This window comes from Poromitra crassiceps (assembly GCF_964638095.1).
Source record: "Poromitra crassiceps genome assembly, chromosome: 8".
NCBI classification, from domain to species: Eukaryota; Metazoa; Chordata; class Actinopteri; order Beryciformes; family Melamphaidae; genus Poromitra; species Poromitra crassiceps.
The window spans coordinates 18,458,150-18,477,433 of NC_139629.1; the positions used below are offsets into that span (position 1 = coordinate 18,458,150).

The 19,284-nt window shown below is 45.3% G+C and overlaps 1 protein-coding gene across 1 annotated transcript in view; it reads right to left on the reverse strand.

Annotated features, from left to right (window-relative positions):
- Positions 1-1,445: 1,445 nt before the first annotated feature.
- Positions 1,446-19,284, reverse strand: part of LOC310780535 (netrin receptor UNC5D-like) — a gene marked incomplete at both ends in the record, with an annotated part of 358,699 nt that continues 340,860 nt past the window's right edge. Inside the window, 4 exons of the mRNA XM_083641100.1 lie at positions 1,446-1,635; positions 5,087-5,265; positions 6,410-6,574; positions 12,957-13,106. Of these exons, the coding sequence (XP_083497226.1) occupies positions 1,446-1,635; positions 5,087-5,265; positions 6,410-6,574; positions 12,957-13,106 (684 nt within the window). The remainder of the gene's footprint in view (positions 1,636-5,086; positions 5,266-6,409; positions 6,575-12,956; positions 13,107-19,284) is intronic.

Consider the following 19,284-nt stretch of genomic DNA (forward strand, 5'->3'; position numbering starts at 1 on the left):
ACGTACGGAATGTTCCCAGGTCATTAGAAGTAGATCTGTGCATACAGCACATTGGCGTATCACTTGCCATAAATTATTCTCCCCTGTAGCCTATGCCGTGTGTGTGTGTGTATGTGTGTGTGTGAGAGAGAGAGAGAGTGTGTGTGTGTGTGTGTGTGTGTGTGTGTGAGAGAGAGAGTGTGTGTGTGTGTGTGTGTGCGCGCGCGTGCGCGCGTGTGTACTGTATGTGTGACTGCAGTGAGAGTGTTTCTTAATGTTGATTGTGATCCATGTGGCAATTTAGCACTGTTAATAGCTGTTAGAAAATCATCTCTCATAGAACCTTCCTCTTCAATCAGGTCTTTCAATTTGTTATCACTCGGGCGTCATCAGATTCTTTTTTTTTTATGCTAATTAGAGAGTGGAATCATTGCCAGTGTCTCTGACTCGCCTGGCATTACTGCTACTGTATGGACGAAGCTGTCCTCGCAATATTACTGTCCAAATATAACTCCTCCTTGCTTTGTGTCTTTTGATCTAGTCCAACAGCAACATTAGAGACACTGTGCAGAACGACTTGGTCGGGAAGGGGGGGGGGGGGGGGGGGGGGGGGGGAGCATTTGGGGAGATATAGAAAATGAATGACAACATACGGTAGTCACATGACACTAAGCATTTTGATAGCCCAGGGAATGGTTTTGGGAGCAGGTGTTGGTGCATCCAGTCCAGCCAAGGTCACAACAGAGTGCCTGAGTCACGCCCTCTTCCAGGTTCGGCATGGGACCTAAGGGATTTCATTCCCTGTTTATTTTTCCCTAGATGTTTAGAAAAAATCCGTAGAAAGAGTTTGACTTGGTCAAAGCAAGCGATTCAGCTATATTCAGAATCAGGAGAGACCATAGAACATTTCACTCAGACATAATGTTTTTGATCCGAGTTAAATGTTCTATGGTCTCTCCTGATTCTGAATATAGCTGAATGTTTGACCAAGTCAAACGGTATTTATTAGGATTGTTTCGAAGAGTCTATGGGAAAATGAATGCAGAATGAAAGATCTTAGGTCGCATGCCGAACCCGGAAGAGGGTGTTACTTTGGCACTCTATACCAACATGTTTCGCAGTCTGTCTAAAACACATTCCATTCTTCTTCTTCACACAGATATCCACAAACCTCTAATATTGTCCGCAGATTGTTGAATTGGTCTTCAGAAATGTCAGGAGTTGGCATTTCTCAATCAAGCGTAGTGTCCATTTCTACGATGCTCTGGTGGTCCCTTCTGTCCATTTGGTTTAGCAGAGGTGTCCCTTCAGTAACGGTCCAAAACGGAGTCTCCCTGCTGTCCTCTCTGCGTCTCGTCCTCTCCTTACCGCAGGTTAGCTAGTACCCCTGATCATCACTGTTCATGCAATAAAAGTTCATCACAATTTGAGCCCATGTGGTCTGCTGTGGACCTTCCCTACCCAGGTTATGTGAATTCAGTGTCCAGCTCCTCATTACTGCGACCCAGGGTGGTGGTCCTGGAGGATTGGACCTTGCCGATTTCCTCCAGGGCACTGGCCAGAGAGTCCAGGTCTCCTGAGTCCTGATGTTGGGCTTCCCACAGACTCAGGATGACTGCCGATGGGCTCTCCTGACATGCAAAGTAGCACAGGTTCCTACAGGCCAGGGGAAATGGAATATACTTTTAGGGTAAAAAAATATTAGGGAATATGGTATGGTATGGTATGGTATGGTATGGTATGGTATGGTATGGTATAGTATAGTATAGTATAGTATAGTATAGTATAGTATAGTATAGTTTAGCAATAATTAAGTACTGGAAATTGTTTTGCACTGATTACTGTATAGCCGTTTTCCCACATGCGTACCGGAAAATTACCTGTAAGTCAATATCGGACATTTCCCTTCACACTTCTGCTCGCGCATGTGGGAATCTATCAGCGAATTTTCCTGTATGTTGGGGGGGCGGGGGGAGGGGGGAGCTTATTTGGGGGGTCGGCAAAACTCGAAATAAGTTCGCTTGTCAGTTGTCACACAATAAATCACACTCGTTTGACTTAAGAGCAGCGTCAAGCCGCCAGCGTAATCAACACAGCCGATTTCCCCCTCCCCTCTCTGCTCGAGAGCAGCAGCCACAGGACAGACACAGCGAGAAAGGCTTGCAAGCTGCTCAACGCTTGTATGTATGTAGAGAAAGCAGACTGGCTTCGTTTGATGTGTCCGGGGTTGCCTTCGGAAATCAGCAAGCTGACACTGCTCTTATTAGGCTATCACAAGATCATTTCGCCAGTTTGCTTTAATGTGCGCGAATGATTAGATTATGCCCGCTGGAACATTAAGCAACGTGTGTAGGCTACTCCTCGCCCATGATTGAAGGACCGCTGTCGCGGAAAATGACTGGAACCGTTTCCACTTGCGTCCCCTTAAGAGCATACCGCTCTTCTGACCAGGTCGAAAGTGGTGAAATGTCGGGGACGACGGGGTCGCGCTTATACCGGCACAGCGCCTTTCTCACATGCAGGCATTACACCACGTTCCGGTCATTTTGCGGTACAAAGCGCATGTGGGAAAAGGGCTTATGTTAGGAAGGCAGCCTACACTATTATTTTGAACGCAAAGAGATTTTGAGCAAACTCAGCATGGATTTATTGCCTTTAGCTTCATGTTTACCCTTTCTCGTGTAGAGAATCCCCCCCCCCCCCCCGCCTCATTAGAAATATGGTAATTTCCCCCTCATTTTCAGAATGAAGATGTAAAGAGACAGTAACATATTGCAGTAAGTTTGCTATACAGAAAATACTATTAGTATTACTGCAAGAAGTGGGCCTCAGCAATCTTTTTTTCTGATCTACTTTCCTCCGTGCATTATTAAATTCAGCGATCTCAGGTAAATTGGTTTAGCCAACGGGTAAGAATGGTACCAGTGGGGCATCATTTTGTTTGTCTAATTGCCTGTCTAATTACATCCTGTTTGTGAAAAGATCAGCAATAATCCAAAGCGTCATTTATTTTGTTCGTATCCTATAGTATGAACAGGGAAACACACTCTGAATACCATTTGATTGGAAATAATCTTCTTCTACAGTCGAACGTAGCATCCATGCCTCAGCTGTCGTTATAACCCATATCCAACAGAGTGCACTGTTTCATTATGATGGGACCCTGTCACTTTCTCTCTCTGGGTAGCCTTCTTCTCCCTTCCCCTCTCTTTTCCACTTTGCCTATTAGGCGCGATGATGCTCCCACATATCCAGAAAAATAATTGTGAAAATCCGCTTAACAAGGTAGAGACTTTCTCATTACATGCTCCTGGCTGGGTTCGCCTGGGTAGAAAAAACGCTCTGAAATCCTTCCCTATTCCTCAAGCGCAGATGTTTGTTTTCAAACTCAGTCTGTGGAAAATGAGTTGTTGCACATGGGATTTCCTCATCACACACTTTCTGCCACCATGTCTTCCTTAACTTTTCCCTCCTCATGTTTTTCCAATAGGCCAACTGGCGAGATAGGAAGAACATTCACTTTCAATACCTTCTTCTCCCTGGGGGGCTTGACGGAGTTGACTCCATAGATCTAAGAATCTTGATGGCTCTAAGCACTTGATTATTGACTTCTCTTCTGCGTCGCCCCTTATCAAACAACTACAATCCCCAGCATCCTAAGCAAATAATGACGTGGCAGCTGGAGCTCTGGGACTTGAACAGGGCGGCGGAGAATGGAGCGCACGCAGAGTCGCTATTAATGATGCTAGCATGGAGCCGCGCATTCGCTGCCAGCCGTTAGGCAGGGAGCACCCTGAGACCTTCCTTCAGATTTCTGCATAACACCGCATCTCCTGCAGCCATTCTGAATGTCTCTCTCTCTCTCTCTCTCTCTCTCTCTCTCTCTCTCTCTCTCTCTCTCTCTCTCTCTCTCTCTCTCTCTCTCTCTCTCTCTCTCTCTCTCTCTCTCTCTCTCTCTCTCTCTCTCTCTCTCTCTCTCTCTCTCTCTCTCACACTCTCTGCATGTGTTTCCAGATCTATAATGAAATCAGCAGGGTGGTGTGTTACTGAAGGCTGCTTGGCGATGGAAGATAAGGACGGGTTACAGTGGCTAAATCCCACGTTAAAAATACACCACTATTCAAACCGGGAGCAGATTTGACCGAGGCCATGCAGTTCAAAATCGATCATTTATGCTTTCTGCTCATTATTCTATTAAGACACTTTATTAAGACAATACGACAGTGGATTCAGATAAATAATTGATGTGTTCTGTATTTATTCACATTTTTAGTTGGATAGTTGCAGTGGTGTAATGTAACTAAGTAATAATACTCCATTACAGTGCTTCAGTATTTTTTGTGAGTATCTGTACTTTACATGAGTATTTATATTCCTGTCAATGTTCATTTTTACTCCACTACATTCCTAAATAAATTGTATACTTTTACTCCAACACATTTCCCCTATAAGCATCTTAGTTGCTAGTTACTACAAAATAAAACCAGAATAAATTTGGTAGCCTGCAAGTAAGCAGGTTTGGCGAATCAGTGCTCCTAGCTTGCAAGTTACATTAATCACGATCCACACTCCATTCCAGTTGGTGGCGGTTGCCAACCGCTATAAAGATTAAGAAGAAGAAGATTTCCACTCAAGGCCAGGCATGTATTTGCTTGCTTTTTTAATAACAGCTTTCCTTTCAATACTGATGTACGTTTAATATCAGAAATTACCCTTGATTCTTAAGTACAGTAAATATCAGCTACTTTAGACCTTTACTCAAATCTAGGTGATTTTAACTTCTACCAAAGTTTTTCTGGTGAGATATATCTACTTTTACTCTAGTGTGGCTTTCGGGTAGCCTCCTTCATCCACCACTGGATCATTTTGTTTATTCAAGGAGTATTCAGCGGACTGCAGGGTTATTGAAGCCACAGATGGTAAATTAGAACTGTACAGACTAAAGAATGGAAATGAAACCTGTTCATACTGTAGCTCATACCTGTCTATGAATTAAACCTGTTCATATATATATAGCTCATACCTGTCTATGAATTAAACCTGTTCATATATATATAGCTCATACCTGTCTATGAATTAAACCTGTTCATATATATATAGCTCATACCTGTCTATGTGGAGCTTCTGAGCCAAGAGCTGCCAGTCCTTCCCGGTGGCATTAGCTGTGTCAAAGGTGGCACAGATCCGCTGACGGATGGACAGGGGGATCTTAAAGGCCCGTGAGCCGGTCTGGGAGGTGACGGTACAGTCCGACTGAGTGAAAAAGGGAACCACTCCCTTTTGGTTCTGGTGGAACGAGACAGAAAGCGGTGTCAGGGTATAATATCTCGAACAGCATCTGCAACACTACGCAGCATGACCTCAAAGTGGTTGAAACGGAGACAATGCAGTGTATATATCAAAAGGCCCCTGAGAGGCTCATTAAGCAAGTCCTTAAATCAAAGTTATTATTATTTCTAATAATCACAGTTATTCAGTCTAATGAGAACCTCTTAAAGAATAATACCACTGTATCTTTTTTTTCTCTCTATCTCCATTAACGCCAGCAATGAAGAGTCTAAAACCCACCAATGGATTTGCCACAGACAGTCAAGCTGCTGCTGTCTGCTCTGCTGCAGGTTCTGTCCCACCTCCCACAAGTGATAGGCTCCCATTGTTTTCAAAACTCCATTAAAAACAGCTCAATGCAGCAGAGACATACTGCTCCATTGATGAACGTAATCCATCATTTTAAATTGCACGGCTATTGAAATCTTTTCTTAACGTGACTTTAGCACACAGCTAATTACGGCCGTTTAATGGGGACTATTTTCTTCTTCTTTTTTTCCCATTAGGGCCCCACTGTTATTTAACTTCTGGTGGCGGTGAAGAGGCGAAAAGAAACTGAAGGCCGAGAAGATGATCTCCTCACATTCGGAATGAAACGGCTTTTAACCGGACGGCAGCGGCAACGACTGAGGCGTTATGAAGTCACGTTCGGGGGAAAAATGACAATAGTCCTGTCATTATAAACGATGGATTAGGATAGGCTGTCATTATAAACGATGGTTTAGGATAGCCAATGCAGCAGTCTGTCTCTGAGTCGTTTTTAATGGGTTTTTCAAACAACAATAGCATCCTATCACTTCTGTGAAAGGCCTGCGGTAGAACAGACAGTCGTCGCTTCTGACGATGGTAAATACAACAGTTTATAGACTTAGTTTTCATATTTCATTAATACCACCAACAGAAAAAAAATACACTACTATTATCCTTTAAAAGCATGACATACAGTAAAGCGGTGTGCCTGGCGCGCGCACACACACACACACACACACACACACACACACACACACACACACACACACACACACACACGCATGCACACACACACACACACACACACACACACACACCGGCACACTGTCTCCTTCTTACACCCTTGGCTCACCTCCACTACAGATGTATAGACCTGGAGGATCTGCTCCTGACCTTTGACCTGCCGTATGCTGATCTTGCAGGAGAGCGGAGACGAGGAGTGGCTGTATCGCTCCAAAGAGAAGGCACACTGCAGGGGATGCTGGGTACTGGCCCACACCTGAGAAAAGGAGAATTCCTGTACAGGAGGCAGAGACAGAGGTAATGAGAGAATTAGGTGGGGAAGAGAACAAACTCATTAAATGCCTGCAGAAGCCATTTGTTATTTGAGTCCTTCTTTTCCGTGTACATGATTAATTAAGAGCAAATGAGTGGCCTCTTAAGCCAATCAATGATGTTATCTAATCAAGTGGTGTAGCAGTCAGAAAGAACATCGGCCAGGCATCAGGGCCCTCGGGATGAGACTGCATTCTGTTAACTATGTGGAACTGAATGACCGATGGTACGAGAACTGTCCTGTTACCTATCTAATGACCGATAGTACGAGAACTGTCCTGTTACCTATCTAATGACCGATAGTACGAGAACTGTCCTGTTACCTATCTAATGACCGATGGTACGAGAACTGTCCTGTTAACTATCTAATGACCGATGGTACAAGAACTGTCCTGTTACCTATCTAATGACCGATGGTACGAGAACTGTCCTGTTAACTATGTGGAACTGAATGACCGGTGTTACGAGAACTGTCCTGTTACCTATCTAATGACCGATAGTACGAGAACTGTCCTGTTACCTATCTAATGACCGATAGTACGAGAACTGTCCTGTTACCTATCTAATGACCGATAGTACGAGAACTGTCCTGTTAACTATGTGGAACTGAATGACCGGTGTTACGAGAACTGTCCTGTTACCTATCTAATGACCGATAGTACGAGAACTGTCCTGTTAACTATGTGGAACTGAATGACCGGTGTTACGAGAACTGTCCTGTTACCTATCTAATGACCGATAGTACGAGAACTGTCCTGTTACCTATCTAATGACCGATGGTACGAGAACTGTCCTGTTAACTATGTGGAACTGAATGACCGGTGTTACGAGAACTGTCCTGTTACCTATCTAATGACCGATAGTACGAGAACTGTCCTGTTACCTATCTAATGACCGATGTTACGAGAACTGTCCTGTTACCTATCTAATGACCGATAGTACGAGAACTGTCCTGTTAACTATGTGGAACTGAATGACCGATGTTACGAGAACTGTCCTGTTAACTATGTGGAACTGAATGACCGATGGTACGAGAACTGGACAGTGAATGGGATCTAAAAGGCCAATCGTCACTGCCCAATAGTAACTACCGCGTGACCCAGACAGTGGCGCCAAGAGAACAGGTGAATAACACTGTTATGGAGGAGTCATCCGCTCTTCAGATCCATCAGACTGGAAGATGGCTACTTGTAGGAGCCTCCTTCAGGCAAGAGGAGGCCTCCAGTCATCTTCCCTGTAAGAGCCTCAGATAGTGGCTTTTCCGTCTCCAAGACAGCCTTGTTGGTATTCTGGACCTAGCATGGAAGGCTAATTCTACTAATAGGATGTCACTGGCGGGATAGACATCACAGAGCAGAGCTGAACATGCACCATGCAGACCCTAGTATGTGTGTGTGCCTGCCTGCCTGGCAGTCATAATTAATTTGTTGGGGGCGTGTGTGTGGAGGAGATAGCTGGCCTTGCGGTGCTCGTGCTGTGGAGGAGATAGCTGGCCTTGCGGTGCTCGTGCTGTGCTGTGCTGTGCCCTTGCCATCGTCCTTTGGCTTTGATGTGACCATGTCAGAAAAAAGGGAGACAGGTGGAGAAAAGTGGCCAACAGGTGCATGGCTTCTCTTCACATGTGATCATGTGAACGACAAAACGACAAAAACACAGATAGGTTGAACTGACCCATTGCTTTACATTCCGTTACACATACACGCACGCATGAGCGCACACACACACACACACGCACACGTGCGTGTGCACACACACACACACACACACACACACACACACACACACAATGTTACGCTACGCTCTTCAGAGAAGAAGTTACAAGTGATATGTAAGGGTTAATGCACGACGAGGTGTCCATTATCACTTTTTAAGGGACGACGTGGAGGCGTGAACCGTCCGAGGCGAAGCCGAGGATGGTTGCCTCCGCGAAGTTTGGTTTGACAGTTTGACAGTTGACAGCTGAGAGCCCGGTTTCTGTCAGCTGACCAGAACAGAGCCGGCTTCTCTCAGGAGAGGGAATCTCCGAAACGAAAATGAGTTCTTTCTCTCTCTCTCTCTCTCTCTCTCTCTCTCTCTCTCTCTCGCTCTCTCTCTCTCTCTCTCTCTCTCTCTCGCTCTCTCTCTCTCGCTCTCTCTCTCTCTCTCTCTCTCTCTCTCTCTGTGTCAAAGGCCGGGCTCGCCCCCGCTCGAGCGAGGGAAATCTCCTCTTTCTCGCCGAGAAGAGCCTGGTGACGCGAGGTTAAAAAATCTCCGAAACGAAAATCAAAATTGTAAATAAGAGTTATTTTTGATAAACTGAGCACACAGGGGTGATTTAAATACTTACTTTGACCGACTCAATTTTTTTCTCAAGTTCCAAAATTGTCATATTAACCCTTAACGGGGGTATAGAGCTCAAACAGCTCTCTTGATAACACTGATGAAACTATGGCGCATTGATATGAACGGTGAACAGACCATTTAGCTAGGTGTCCATTATCACTGTACAATATCACAAAATAATGGACACCTTGCAGCCAATCAGAATCGAGTATTCACCCAGACCATGGTATAATAAATAATAATAATAATAATAATTTCCTTACATTTCAGAATACATCTTTCCCATGTAGTTGTAGAATGTTTTAGGATGATATAAACACACGATTAAACACATGATTTCAGACGGACAAGCCCGGCTTTATTGTCACACGAACACTACAACACATGCATGCGGCCACAACACACACTCATGCCGACGGTGGCCGGTGAAATATGTCCTCTGCATTTGACCCATCCAGGCTTGTCCTTTCCTCCAGGGGGCAGGCCAGGAGCAGTGGTCGCTTTTTCTTTCCAGCGCCCGGGGACCAACTTCAGATGTTGTCGTCACTGGTCGGATGACGATCTTCTGCATGTTTTTAGTGGGGGGTTATGTACGGAGGAACCACCTGGGGGGTACGGGAAGAACATGCTAACTCCACACAGAAAGGCCCTTTGGACGAGATAGCCCACCTGGGCAGTAGGCACTGAAGATATGGGGGGGTCACAACTCCAGCGCCCACAGCGTCCCAGGCGAGAATCGAACTCAGGACCTTCTAGCTGTGAGGCGACAGCGCTACCGACTGCGCCACCGTACCACCGTACGATATGGATTTAGGTGAACACTAAGTGGAGGCATAGAACACTATAGGTGTAGTACTGGAGGTTTACCGCTAGAGGGGCCTCTAGGGAAGGTACTGACATCCTATTTATGGGGGGCAAAGGTAGTTTTGTTTGCCTGCCTCCCCTCACTTCCGTGAGAGGAGTCTGGCTGCATGGAAACAGGCTGCGGGCATAAGCCCTCCCCTGCTCTACAGCTGCTCTCCCATTGGAGGCGTCCATTTCAGACGCTGCCAGATTTCCGCTCCCCCCGCTTACAAGCTCTGTCATTGGCTCCGACCATGTCAATCAGAGCGGCTTCGGCTCCCTCCTCCCTGTGTGTCGCTGTAAATAGTCCCCTGCCGCCTCAGTGAAAACAACAACGCTAACTAGCTAGCAAGCTAACGGCAGAAACCTACACGCTAGCTCGTTGCTACACGCTGAAAATGGCAAGTTGGATTGTTGGAAACTATTTTCCAAGGGCACTGCTGCTAAGCGCCGCCCATCGCAATTCCACAATGGAGACCAGACTCCTCTCCCGGAAGGGAGGGGAGGCTGGCCAGCAAGACTAGGGCAAAGGTGACCTGATCTATAAATGATACGTTTTAAAGACAGACATTGGGAATGAATGCACGCGAGACGGATTGACAACGCGCTATAGCACTGAACTGCGAGGAGCAAAGCAGTTAGCGAACTACTGAGACCGCGGAGAATGGTGGACTCACGTTGCTGTTGGCTGAGAGCAGCTAGTTGTGTGTGAACACTGAGAATACACACACACACACACACACACACACACACTGAGAACATCTGAGTGGCTTTCAAAGTGTGGCAGAGTGAGAGTGAGCCTCCCCTGAGAGAACATGGAGACAGCTGCACGCAATTATTATTGCTATTATTTACTATTATTGTTGTATGTTCCACTCAGGCATAAAAATGAGTTGCAAAAATATTGTAAACATCTTTATCTTTACTTTTTTAAGATTTTAAAACCTCTTTAGGGGACATTCACACCAAAAGCGTTTTTTTCCGGTCAGAACGCTATGAAAATCATGTCGAGAGCGCTTCCATTTCCATTCCTGTTGGTATTCTGGACCTAGCATGGAAGGCTAATTCTACTAATAGGATGTCACTGGCGGGATAGACATCACAGAGCAGAACTGAACATGCACCATGCAGACCCTAGTATGTGGGCCTGCCTGCCTGGACAGCGCTTTTTTAGTGCTCCGTTTTATTTTCCCCTGCAGTCGCGCGCACTAGAGTTGACAAAACAACGACCACAAGGACGGTAGCCAGCTGGTTTTGTCTGTTTGATGTTGTTGACTGTCAACATGAAAGCCAGATTATTGTGAATTCTGGCAGCAGCGGAGGTTGAAAATCCCTCGGGAGGAGAGAAGGTAGGAGGAGTGAAAAAGAAGATCAGGGCGCTTTTCCTCTAATGTTCAACTTTTTTCAGCTTTAAAACGCCCACAGCGCTCCTCCAAAAACAACAGACGCCACCAGCACTAAACGCCAGGTGTGTTCATTAAAAGAGGAGCACGTTTAGCACGTCCTTACATAGAGAATGAATTGCAGAAAGACGCTGGCAGCTCCAAAAACGCTTTTGGTCTGAATGTCCCCTTATGCGTCTTGTTTCAAACACTGTGTGCACCATGCATGCACTGCTTCTCATAGCTGTGTCAGCCATTGTGCGTGACTCCTTATGTGCGCTCTCTTCAATATCTGCGCACCATAGCGTTGCTTTTCATATCATGTCTCAACACTGTGCATCAATCCTTTACATGTGCTCTCGCCAATAATCAGATCAAATATTTTGCTCAGTCACCCCCTACTTTAATGGGAACAATGAGTCTGCGTCTTTGATGCGCATAGACGAGTGCTTGGTCTCAATATGACGCCAGAGTTTACATGGTCTCATGCTGTCATTTGCTAGCACCTCTTTGCAGAGTGCACACAGAGGAGCGTCCTCGGGACCAAACGATGTAAATCCAAATGATAAATAAATAATCAGTGTCATACTTCCTCCGTTTTCTGCTGGCACCAGACGCTGTCTCCTCTCTCACTGTAGGTACTAAATAACGTTTCATTTTGCTCCACCACGGCACGCATAGCTGAAGTGGGGCGGCTGTAGCTCAGGAGGTAGAGCGGGTTGTCCACTAATCGCTTTGGATCAAAGAGGTCGGTGGTTCGATTCCCGCCTCCTCCAGTCTGCATGTCGAAGTGTCCTTAGGCAAGATACTGAACCCCAAATTGCTCCCGATGGTGTGTAGGCACCCTGCGTGGCAGCCTGCCGCCATCGGTGTATGAATGGGTGAATGTAGACTACCTACTGATTGTAAAGCGCTTTGGATAAAAGCACTATATAAATGCAGGCCATTTACCATTTTTTACCAAGTTAGCTACGAGAGTTTCTTCTTCCTCTCAGATTTTTTTCCCTTCGTGTCGCACCTCCCCTGAAGCTGTCTCGCACCCCCCCTGCCTCACAGTTTGAAAACCGCTGCACTAATAGAGTTACTACAGTAGTAGCTAGCTGTCTCGCACCCCCCCTGCCTCACAGTTTGAAAACCGCTGCACTAATAGAGTTGCTACAGTAGTATAGCTAGCTGGGCAATGCTAGTGACAAGCCACAAGCCACAGTGAATATTTTAACACAGACCTGGACACCGATGGATTTTCCATAACAAGCTATCGGACCTTATCATCATCATCATCATCATCATCATCATCACCGTGTGAGACGACTGGATTCTCACACATCCATTGAACTACAAAACAGGCCAAAGCTGGTACTGGTCCAAGCTCAGCCTGACGTCGTGGCGTATGCTGCCAGTCCAGGGCCCACACCGACAGAGCTAGCGTGTGATCAACAATCAGAAGAAGAGGTGAAGTGACCTGTCACCCTGATAGACACTTAACTTACAAACACATTATGTGAGAAAGTCACATGAGGGAAAGGGATGGTATTGTTACATCAGGGCTGAGAGCTAACGGTATAGGGAGCTAACATTGGCTAAGCTTCAGTCATTAGGATAGGTTATCCTAATGTTAATAACCAATAGTACTACTGTGTAGCTTTCCACTTATTATAACACACACACACACACACACACACACACACACACACACACACACACACACACACACACACACACACACACACACACACACACACACACACACACACACACACACACACACACACACACACACACACACACACAGCCTACCTGGCAGGTGGTGAAAGGCTTGATGCTCCAGAGTAACTGTGGGACGTCCTGGATGGACACCTGGAGGCTAAAAGTGTTTCCCCTGAACAGCAACATTTTAGGCTCCTCCAAGAGCCGCCCTCCCCTGCTGCGCTCCGCCACTGCCACCTCCTGATAAAGGGACAGGAAGGAAGGAGAGGGAGGAGGGGACAGGGACGTTGAGAGAAGAAGCAGATAATTATCACACACGGCTGATAGACTCCAGTGTACCTGGAGCTAGTACTCAAGCAGGTAGGCATCATCTAGCTTTTCACACTCACTGGAAAGTCTGTGTTGATTGAGAATTCACAACAGTCAAAAAAATAAATGGAATGAATTAAGCAGGAAATGGGCCAGATTAAGAATTAAACTATTGTACATGAGCCATATGTCCGCTATCCAAAATTGTACAAATTTAATTAGAAAAACACTAAAAGTATTTTTCATCAGAGTAAAGAAGTGCACTCAAGAGAGTGCAGACCTCTGCCAAGGCCAAAAGTCCAGTCTGCTATGATATGCCACACATTTCAATAGTCCAGTCTGCTATGATATGCCACACATTTCAATAGTCCAGTCTGCTATGATATACTACACATTTCAATAGTCCAGTCTGCTATGATACACTACACATTTCAATAGTCCAGTCTGCTATGATATACTACACATTTCAATAGTCCAGTCTGCTATGATACACTACACATTTCAATAGTCCAGTCTGCTATGATACACTACACATTTCAATAGTCCAGTCTGCTATGATACACTACACATTTCAATAGTCCAGTCTGCTATGATACACTACACATTTCAATAGTCCAGTCTGCTATGATACACTACACATTTCAATAGTCCAGTCTGCTATGATATACTACACATTTCAATAGTCCAGTCTGCTATGATATACTACACATTTCAATAGTCCAGTCTGCTATGATACACTACACATTTCAATAGTCCAGTCTGCTATGATATACTACACATTTCAATAGTCCAGTCTGCTATGATATACTACACATTTCAATAGTCCAGTCTGCTATGATACACTACACATTTCAATAGTCCAGTCTGCTATGATATACTACACATTTCAATAGTCCAGTCTGCTATGATACACTACACATTTCAATAGTCCAGTCTGCTATGATACACTACACATTTCAATAGTCCAGTCTGCTATGATACACTACACATTTCAATAGTCCAGTCTGCTATGATATACTACACATTTCAATAGTCCAGTCTGCTATGATATACTACACATTTCAATAGTCCAGTCTGCTATGATATACTACACATTTCAATAGTCCAGTCTGCTATGATATACTACACATTTCAATAGTCCAGTCTGCTATGATACACTACACATTTCAATAGTCCAGTCTGCTATGATATACTACACATTTCAATAGTCCAGTCTGCTATGATACGCTACACATTTCAATAGTCCAGTCTGCTATGATACACTACACATTTCAATAGTCCAGTCTGCTATGATATGCTACACATTTCAATAGTCCAGTCTGCTATAATATGCTACACATTTCAATAGTCCAGTCTGCTATGATACACTACACATTTCAATAGTCCAGTCTGCTATGATATGCTACACATTTCAATAGTCCAGTCTGCTATAATTTTCTACACATTTCAATAGTCCAGTCTGCTATGATACACTACACATTTCAATAGTCCAGTCTGCTATGATATGCTACACATTTCATGAGTCGTATCGGATCCGCTCCTAAATGTAATGGATTCTTACTTGGCCCGTGCTACACCCTTCCACCAAACTTAATGAAAATCGGCCCTGTAGCTTTGCCCGTAATCCGTAACAAACAGAAAGAGAAAAACAGAAAGCGAAAACATAACCTCCTTGGCAGAGGTAATAAAAACATTCGGTCATTGCCACCACTAAAAAGCCAAAATGCATAAATAAGATAATGAATATGCAAAGCGAAACAAAACAAACCCTGGCACAGCCTCAGCGGACCAATCACAAAGCACAAAAGCACAAATTATAGTATCCATCAAGCACACACACAGAGAGAGAGAGAGAGAGAGAGAGAGAGAGAGATAGAGTGAGTGAGTGAGAGATAGAGAGAGAGAGAGAGAGAGAGAGAGATTAAAACTCATTACCCAAAAACAGCTTTTTATGGGGGGGGTGCAATTATGTACTTTCTGGCTTCTCGCCTTGTAGAGAACAATAATGTGTGTAATGTATGGTGTGTATGGATGGATACTTAAATCCAGCTAATTGTGTTGGAGTCAGTACATATTTTGTCTGCAGTGTAGAATCTTCTCTTTAGCCTAGAGAGCACTTTTGTTGGGATCTAGCAGCACTTGGTGACACACTGTGTGTGTATGTATATATATATATATATATATACGTATACTGTGTGTAATATATATATATATATACACACACACACACACACACACACACACACACACACACACACACACACACACACATATATATATATATATATATATATATATATATATATATATATATATATATATATATATATATATATATATAATATTTATAATTTGAAAGTGTTTGGTTTGGTGCCGAGTCGTTTCGCTCAAACTAGTTCAGGGGAAAGCAGTTACATTTCAAAGTGCTGGGAGTGGCTGAGTGTGTCTCTCTCCTAATCCCTGTTGTAACCTCAGCCCGATTTGCACCAGAAGTCCTTCTCTTACTATTTCTGGAGGACTCTGTAATGGCCACTCGGCAGTTCCAGTAAGAAAACTCAGGTCATGCTCTATCACAATGTCTCCACTTTATGACCCCCATGGAGATCTGGATCATACCTGAAGATACTGCCACCCCAGCAGCCCTCTATGCTGCTTATTCCTTCTCTCACACCACCAGACCAGAGCCTCTGGCCATGGGGGAGGCGCCCTATGTCAATCTCCTCCCACTCACAAGGCAGGGAACCTGCTTGATCTTCACCAGATCCTGCAGCACCTCAAACCCTTAGTCTTATCCATCCTCCTGTATCTGCCCATCACTTAGTTTACAACCTTCTCCCTTCCCATCTCACCCCCACTTCCCACTCAACGTGCACTCACTCTATCACCACCTGACGCAACATAAAAACATACTGTGCCTCGTTCTCTTCTGCTGTCCTTTCCTCGCTTCCCTCAGCGAAGCAGTTCTCTCTCCTGTCCACTGAGGAGGCCTCTACCCCTCTATCTTCTCTGTCCTCCTCTCTTGACTCTCTCTGCCCGTTAACTACTAAACCAACTCGATCCTCTCCACCTGCTCCTTGACTGTGTGAATCTCTGCAAACTCAGAACAGAGCTTCGGGCAGCTGAGGGGAAATCACCCTGATGATCTCGCTGACTACCACCTTCTCCTCTCCAACTTCACCTCTGCTCTGTCAACAGCAAAGACGTCCTTCTCCATCTCTGAAATCCAGTATTCTGCCTCCAATCCCAGTAAACTGTTCTCCACCTTCTCCTCCCTCCTCAAGTCAAGCCTCTTCTTAACTCATTGAGTGCCACGGACGTCGATCGACGTCAAAGTAAATAGTGACGTAGAGTGCCACGGACGTCGATCGACGTCAAATGCGTTTTTTGACGGTGGGACGTGGATGAAAGCCTCAGGCATCTCCTGTACAAATATGGGAGCTATTGAAGGTGTATAACCTATTTTACGGACTCATTAGGTGGCGACAGTGCTCTCCAGATTAGAGACAGGTCCGGAGAAACAGGAGGAAAAAGCCGTGATCAAAGAGAAACCGATGCATGCTGCAGCCAGAGCCATATAGATTGCTCTGTCTGGAGCTGACGTTGGCTGCGAACAGGAGTCAATCCGCGCACACAACTGAGCTCCTCTGCCTCTGTCTGTCTGTCTGTATAGTTTCTCCACACGATTAGCCACCAGAAAAGCAGCACCCGACGCCAAACCATTCAGCAGTCCGGTTTGGCTCTTCCCTGTCGCGCTGGGAGCCGCCCGGCACACACAAACGGAGCACTCCGAAAATAGACTGGGTGCGTGAGGCTGTGTAGTGTGGGGAGGAGTTTGCAGCTGAGGGGGGAGAGGGGGGTGGGGCACGCAGGGCATCACACAACTACACCACGTCACTACATCAGAAAATATTATCTTCAGACTCAGTGAATGTGCTTGAAATGCTTCATTTCACAAAAGGCGGAATATCTCAGCTAATAATTTGAAACGCCTGTATTTGCTCAAAACGACCTATCTTCTCCGGCTCATAACTAAAGAACGGAAAATGGTATCAATAAACTTTTTTTTGCTGATGATACAATAGAGTCAGCTCGTTCTTTGTGCGTGTTCGGTGTTTACATAGTAATATCACACAATATTCTGTGGGCCTCGAGAAATCACTGAAAACGCTCTGAAAACTCTGGCACTGGGAGCGTCCGTTCTCCAAAAGTGGCTGGCACTCAATGAGTTAACTGGCCCCTGGCCTCCTGTCATTTTACTAATTAATAAACAAACATCGATAAGATTACATTTTCTGTAGCAGATTGTAGGGTTTTGGTGTGTCAGCCAGAGTTTAGTCTGACAATTTTAATGTGATTTCCACACTCTGCCATGAACCCACATAGCATAAATAGTTAGTTAGGTTAAGTTAGTTACTGTAAGCACAAGTCCCTGGCCGGCAAGCAAGCAGTAATATTTGACAATTCAGCTGGAGCTCAGTCAAACTTTATTTAACGTTAGTTTTCATTGCGAATTAGAAAACGGTCAGGGGGGCCACTCGGCACCCTATCACAGGCCGCAACTGGCCCCCGGGCCGCAAGTTGAGTATCACTGGTTTAGAGGCTAATGGATCGGATCCAGTGATTTTGGCCAATATCGGCCCGATACCGATACCGAGTATCGGATCGGCTCATCCCTACGTATTAAAAGTCTTAGCTGATGACGACTGTGATGCACAGTTGGTTTCACTACTGTTGACAAACTGTATTGTAAGTCGTTTTGGACAAAAGCACCTGCTAAATGACATAATGTAATGTGCTTACTCTCTCCGTCACAAAGCAGAGAGAGAGAGAGAGAGAGAGAGAGAGAGAGAGAGAGAGGGGGGGGTGGGGGGAAATGCAAAGCATACAAGAAGGCTTTCTTTGATCGATTCCTGGTTTAAGCTCACGAGGGAAATCAATTGTTGTGTGAGGCACAAACAAAAGCCACCAAAAAGACAGGACAAATGAACAAATAACCATGCTTGACTGACGGACAGATGGAATTGAATTGGCTGTCGGCACCCAGATCCAATTTCTCCCCATTCACATGCAATTGCACCTCTTGAATGGTGCCTGTGGAGAAGCTGGTGTAGCGGAGCGACGACTCGCATGCTGTGGCGCCCCAGCGGCTCCATGGCACATGTGCCCTGCTACCTCAACATATTACTTTTGCAAAAGCATTTGTTTGTAGGCTGCAGAATCACTTTGAACCAAAAGGAAATGTGTGTTTGTTTGTTTGAGTGAGCCAACGCTGGAAGGAGAAGGACAAACTTCTGAGCACAAACGGCAGAACAGTGAACTGCCGTTGAACGTCTGCCATATTGGTGTGTTCAAACACTTGGAAGGCAAAGCTAAAACACATTTAATTAACACGGAACAAATTAAATGATTCAAAGGAAGGGCAAGCAGGCAACCTTGCAGCATCTCTTGTCTTTGTAATTAAACGTCCCCCATTGTCTCCTTGTCATCGAGCATCTCCCAGTGGTGATGTGACTGAGCTGGCAGACTTTCAGTGGAGCACACGGATATCCGACGGAAAGAGGTCCAGCCAAAAACTGCCAGCACACAGGCGAAAACCCCTGCAATATCTTCTTATAAATATATTATTTTCTTTTTTCGTTCTTTTTTAAGATAATTTTTGGGGGGCATTTTTGCCTTTATTGGATAGGACAGTAGATAGACAGGACAGGTGGGGAGAGAGAGGGGATGTCATGTGGCAAAGGACCACGGGTCGAATTAGAACCCGGGTCAGCCACACGAAGGACTAAGGGCTAAGGGCCGGAACAGATGCGGTACGGCTGCAAACACACTAATCTGTCAGACGTATGCAGGATCTGACAAAAATAGAACAGGTGCGTAATTCTTCCGTACCGCATGACGCATGTATCGCCCATCTATTAAAATGGGCGAGAGTCGATCCGTCGGTTTTGCCGGATCCGCAACGCAGCCGTAACGCATCCGGTGCACACTGCCTGTGAGCCTTTGTGGTACGCGCCCTAGCAGGTGAGCCACCTGGATGCCTCAGAAATAACAATTTCATACATATTCACTTAGAAGGGCACAAAGGCAGTCAAACAACTGTTCACTAGTT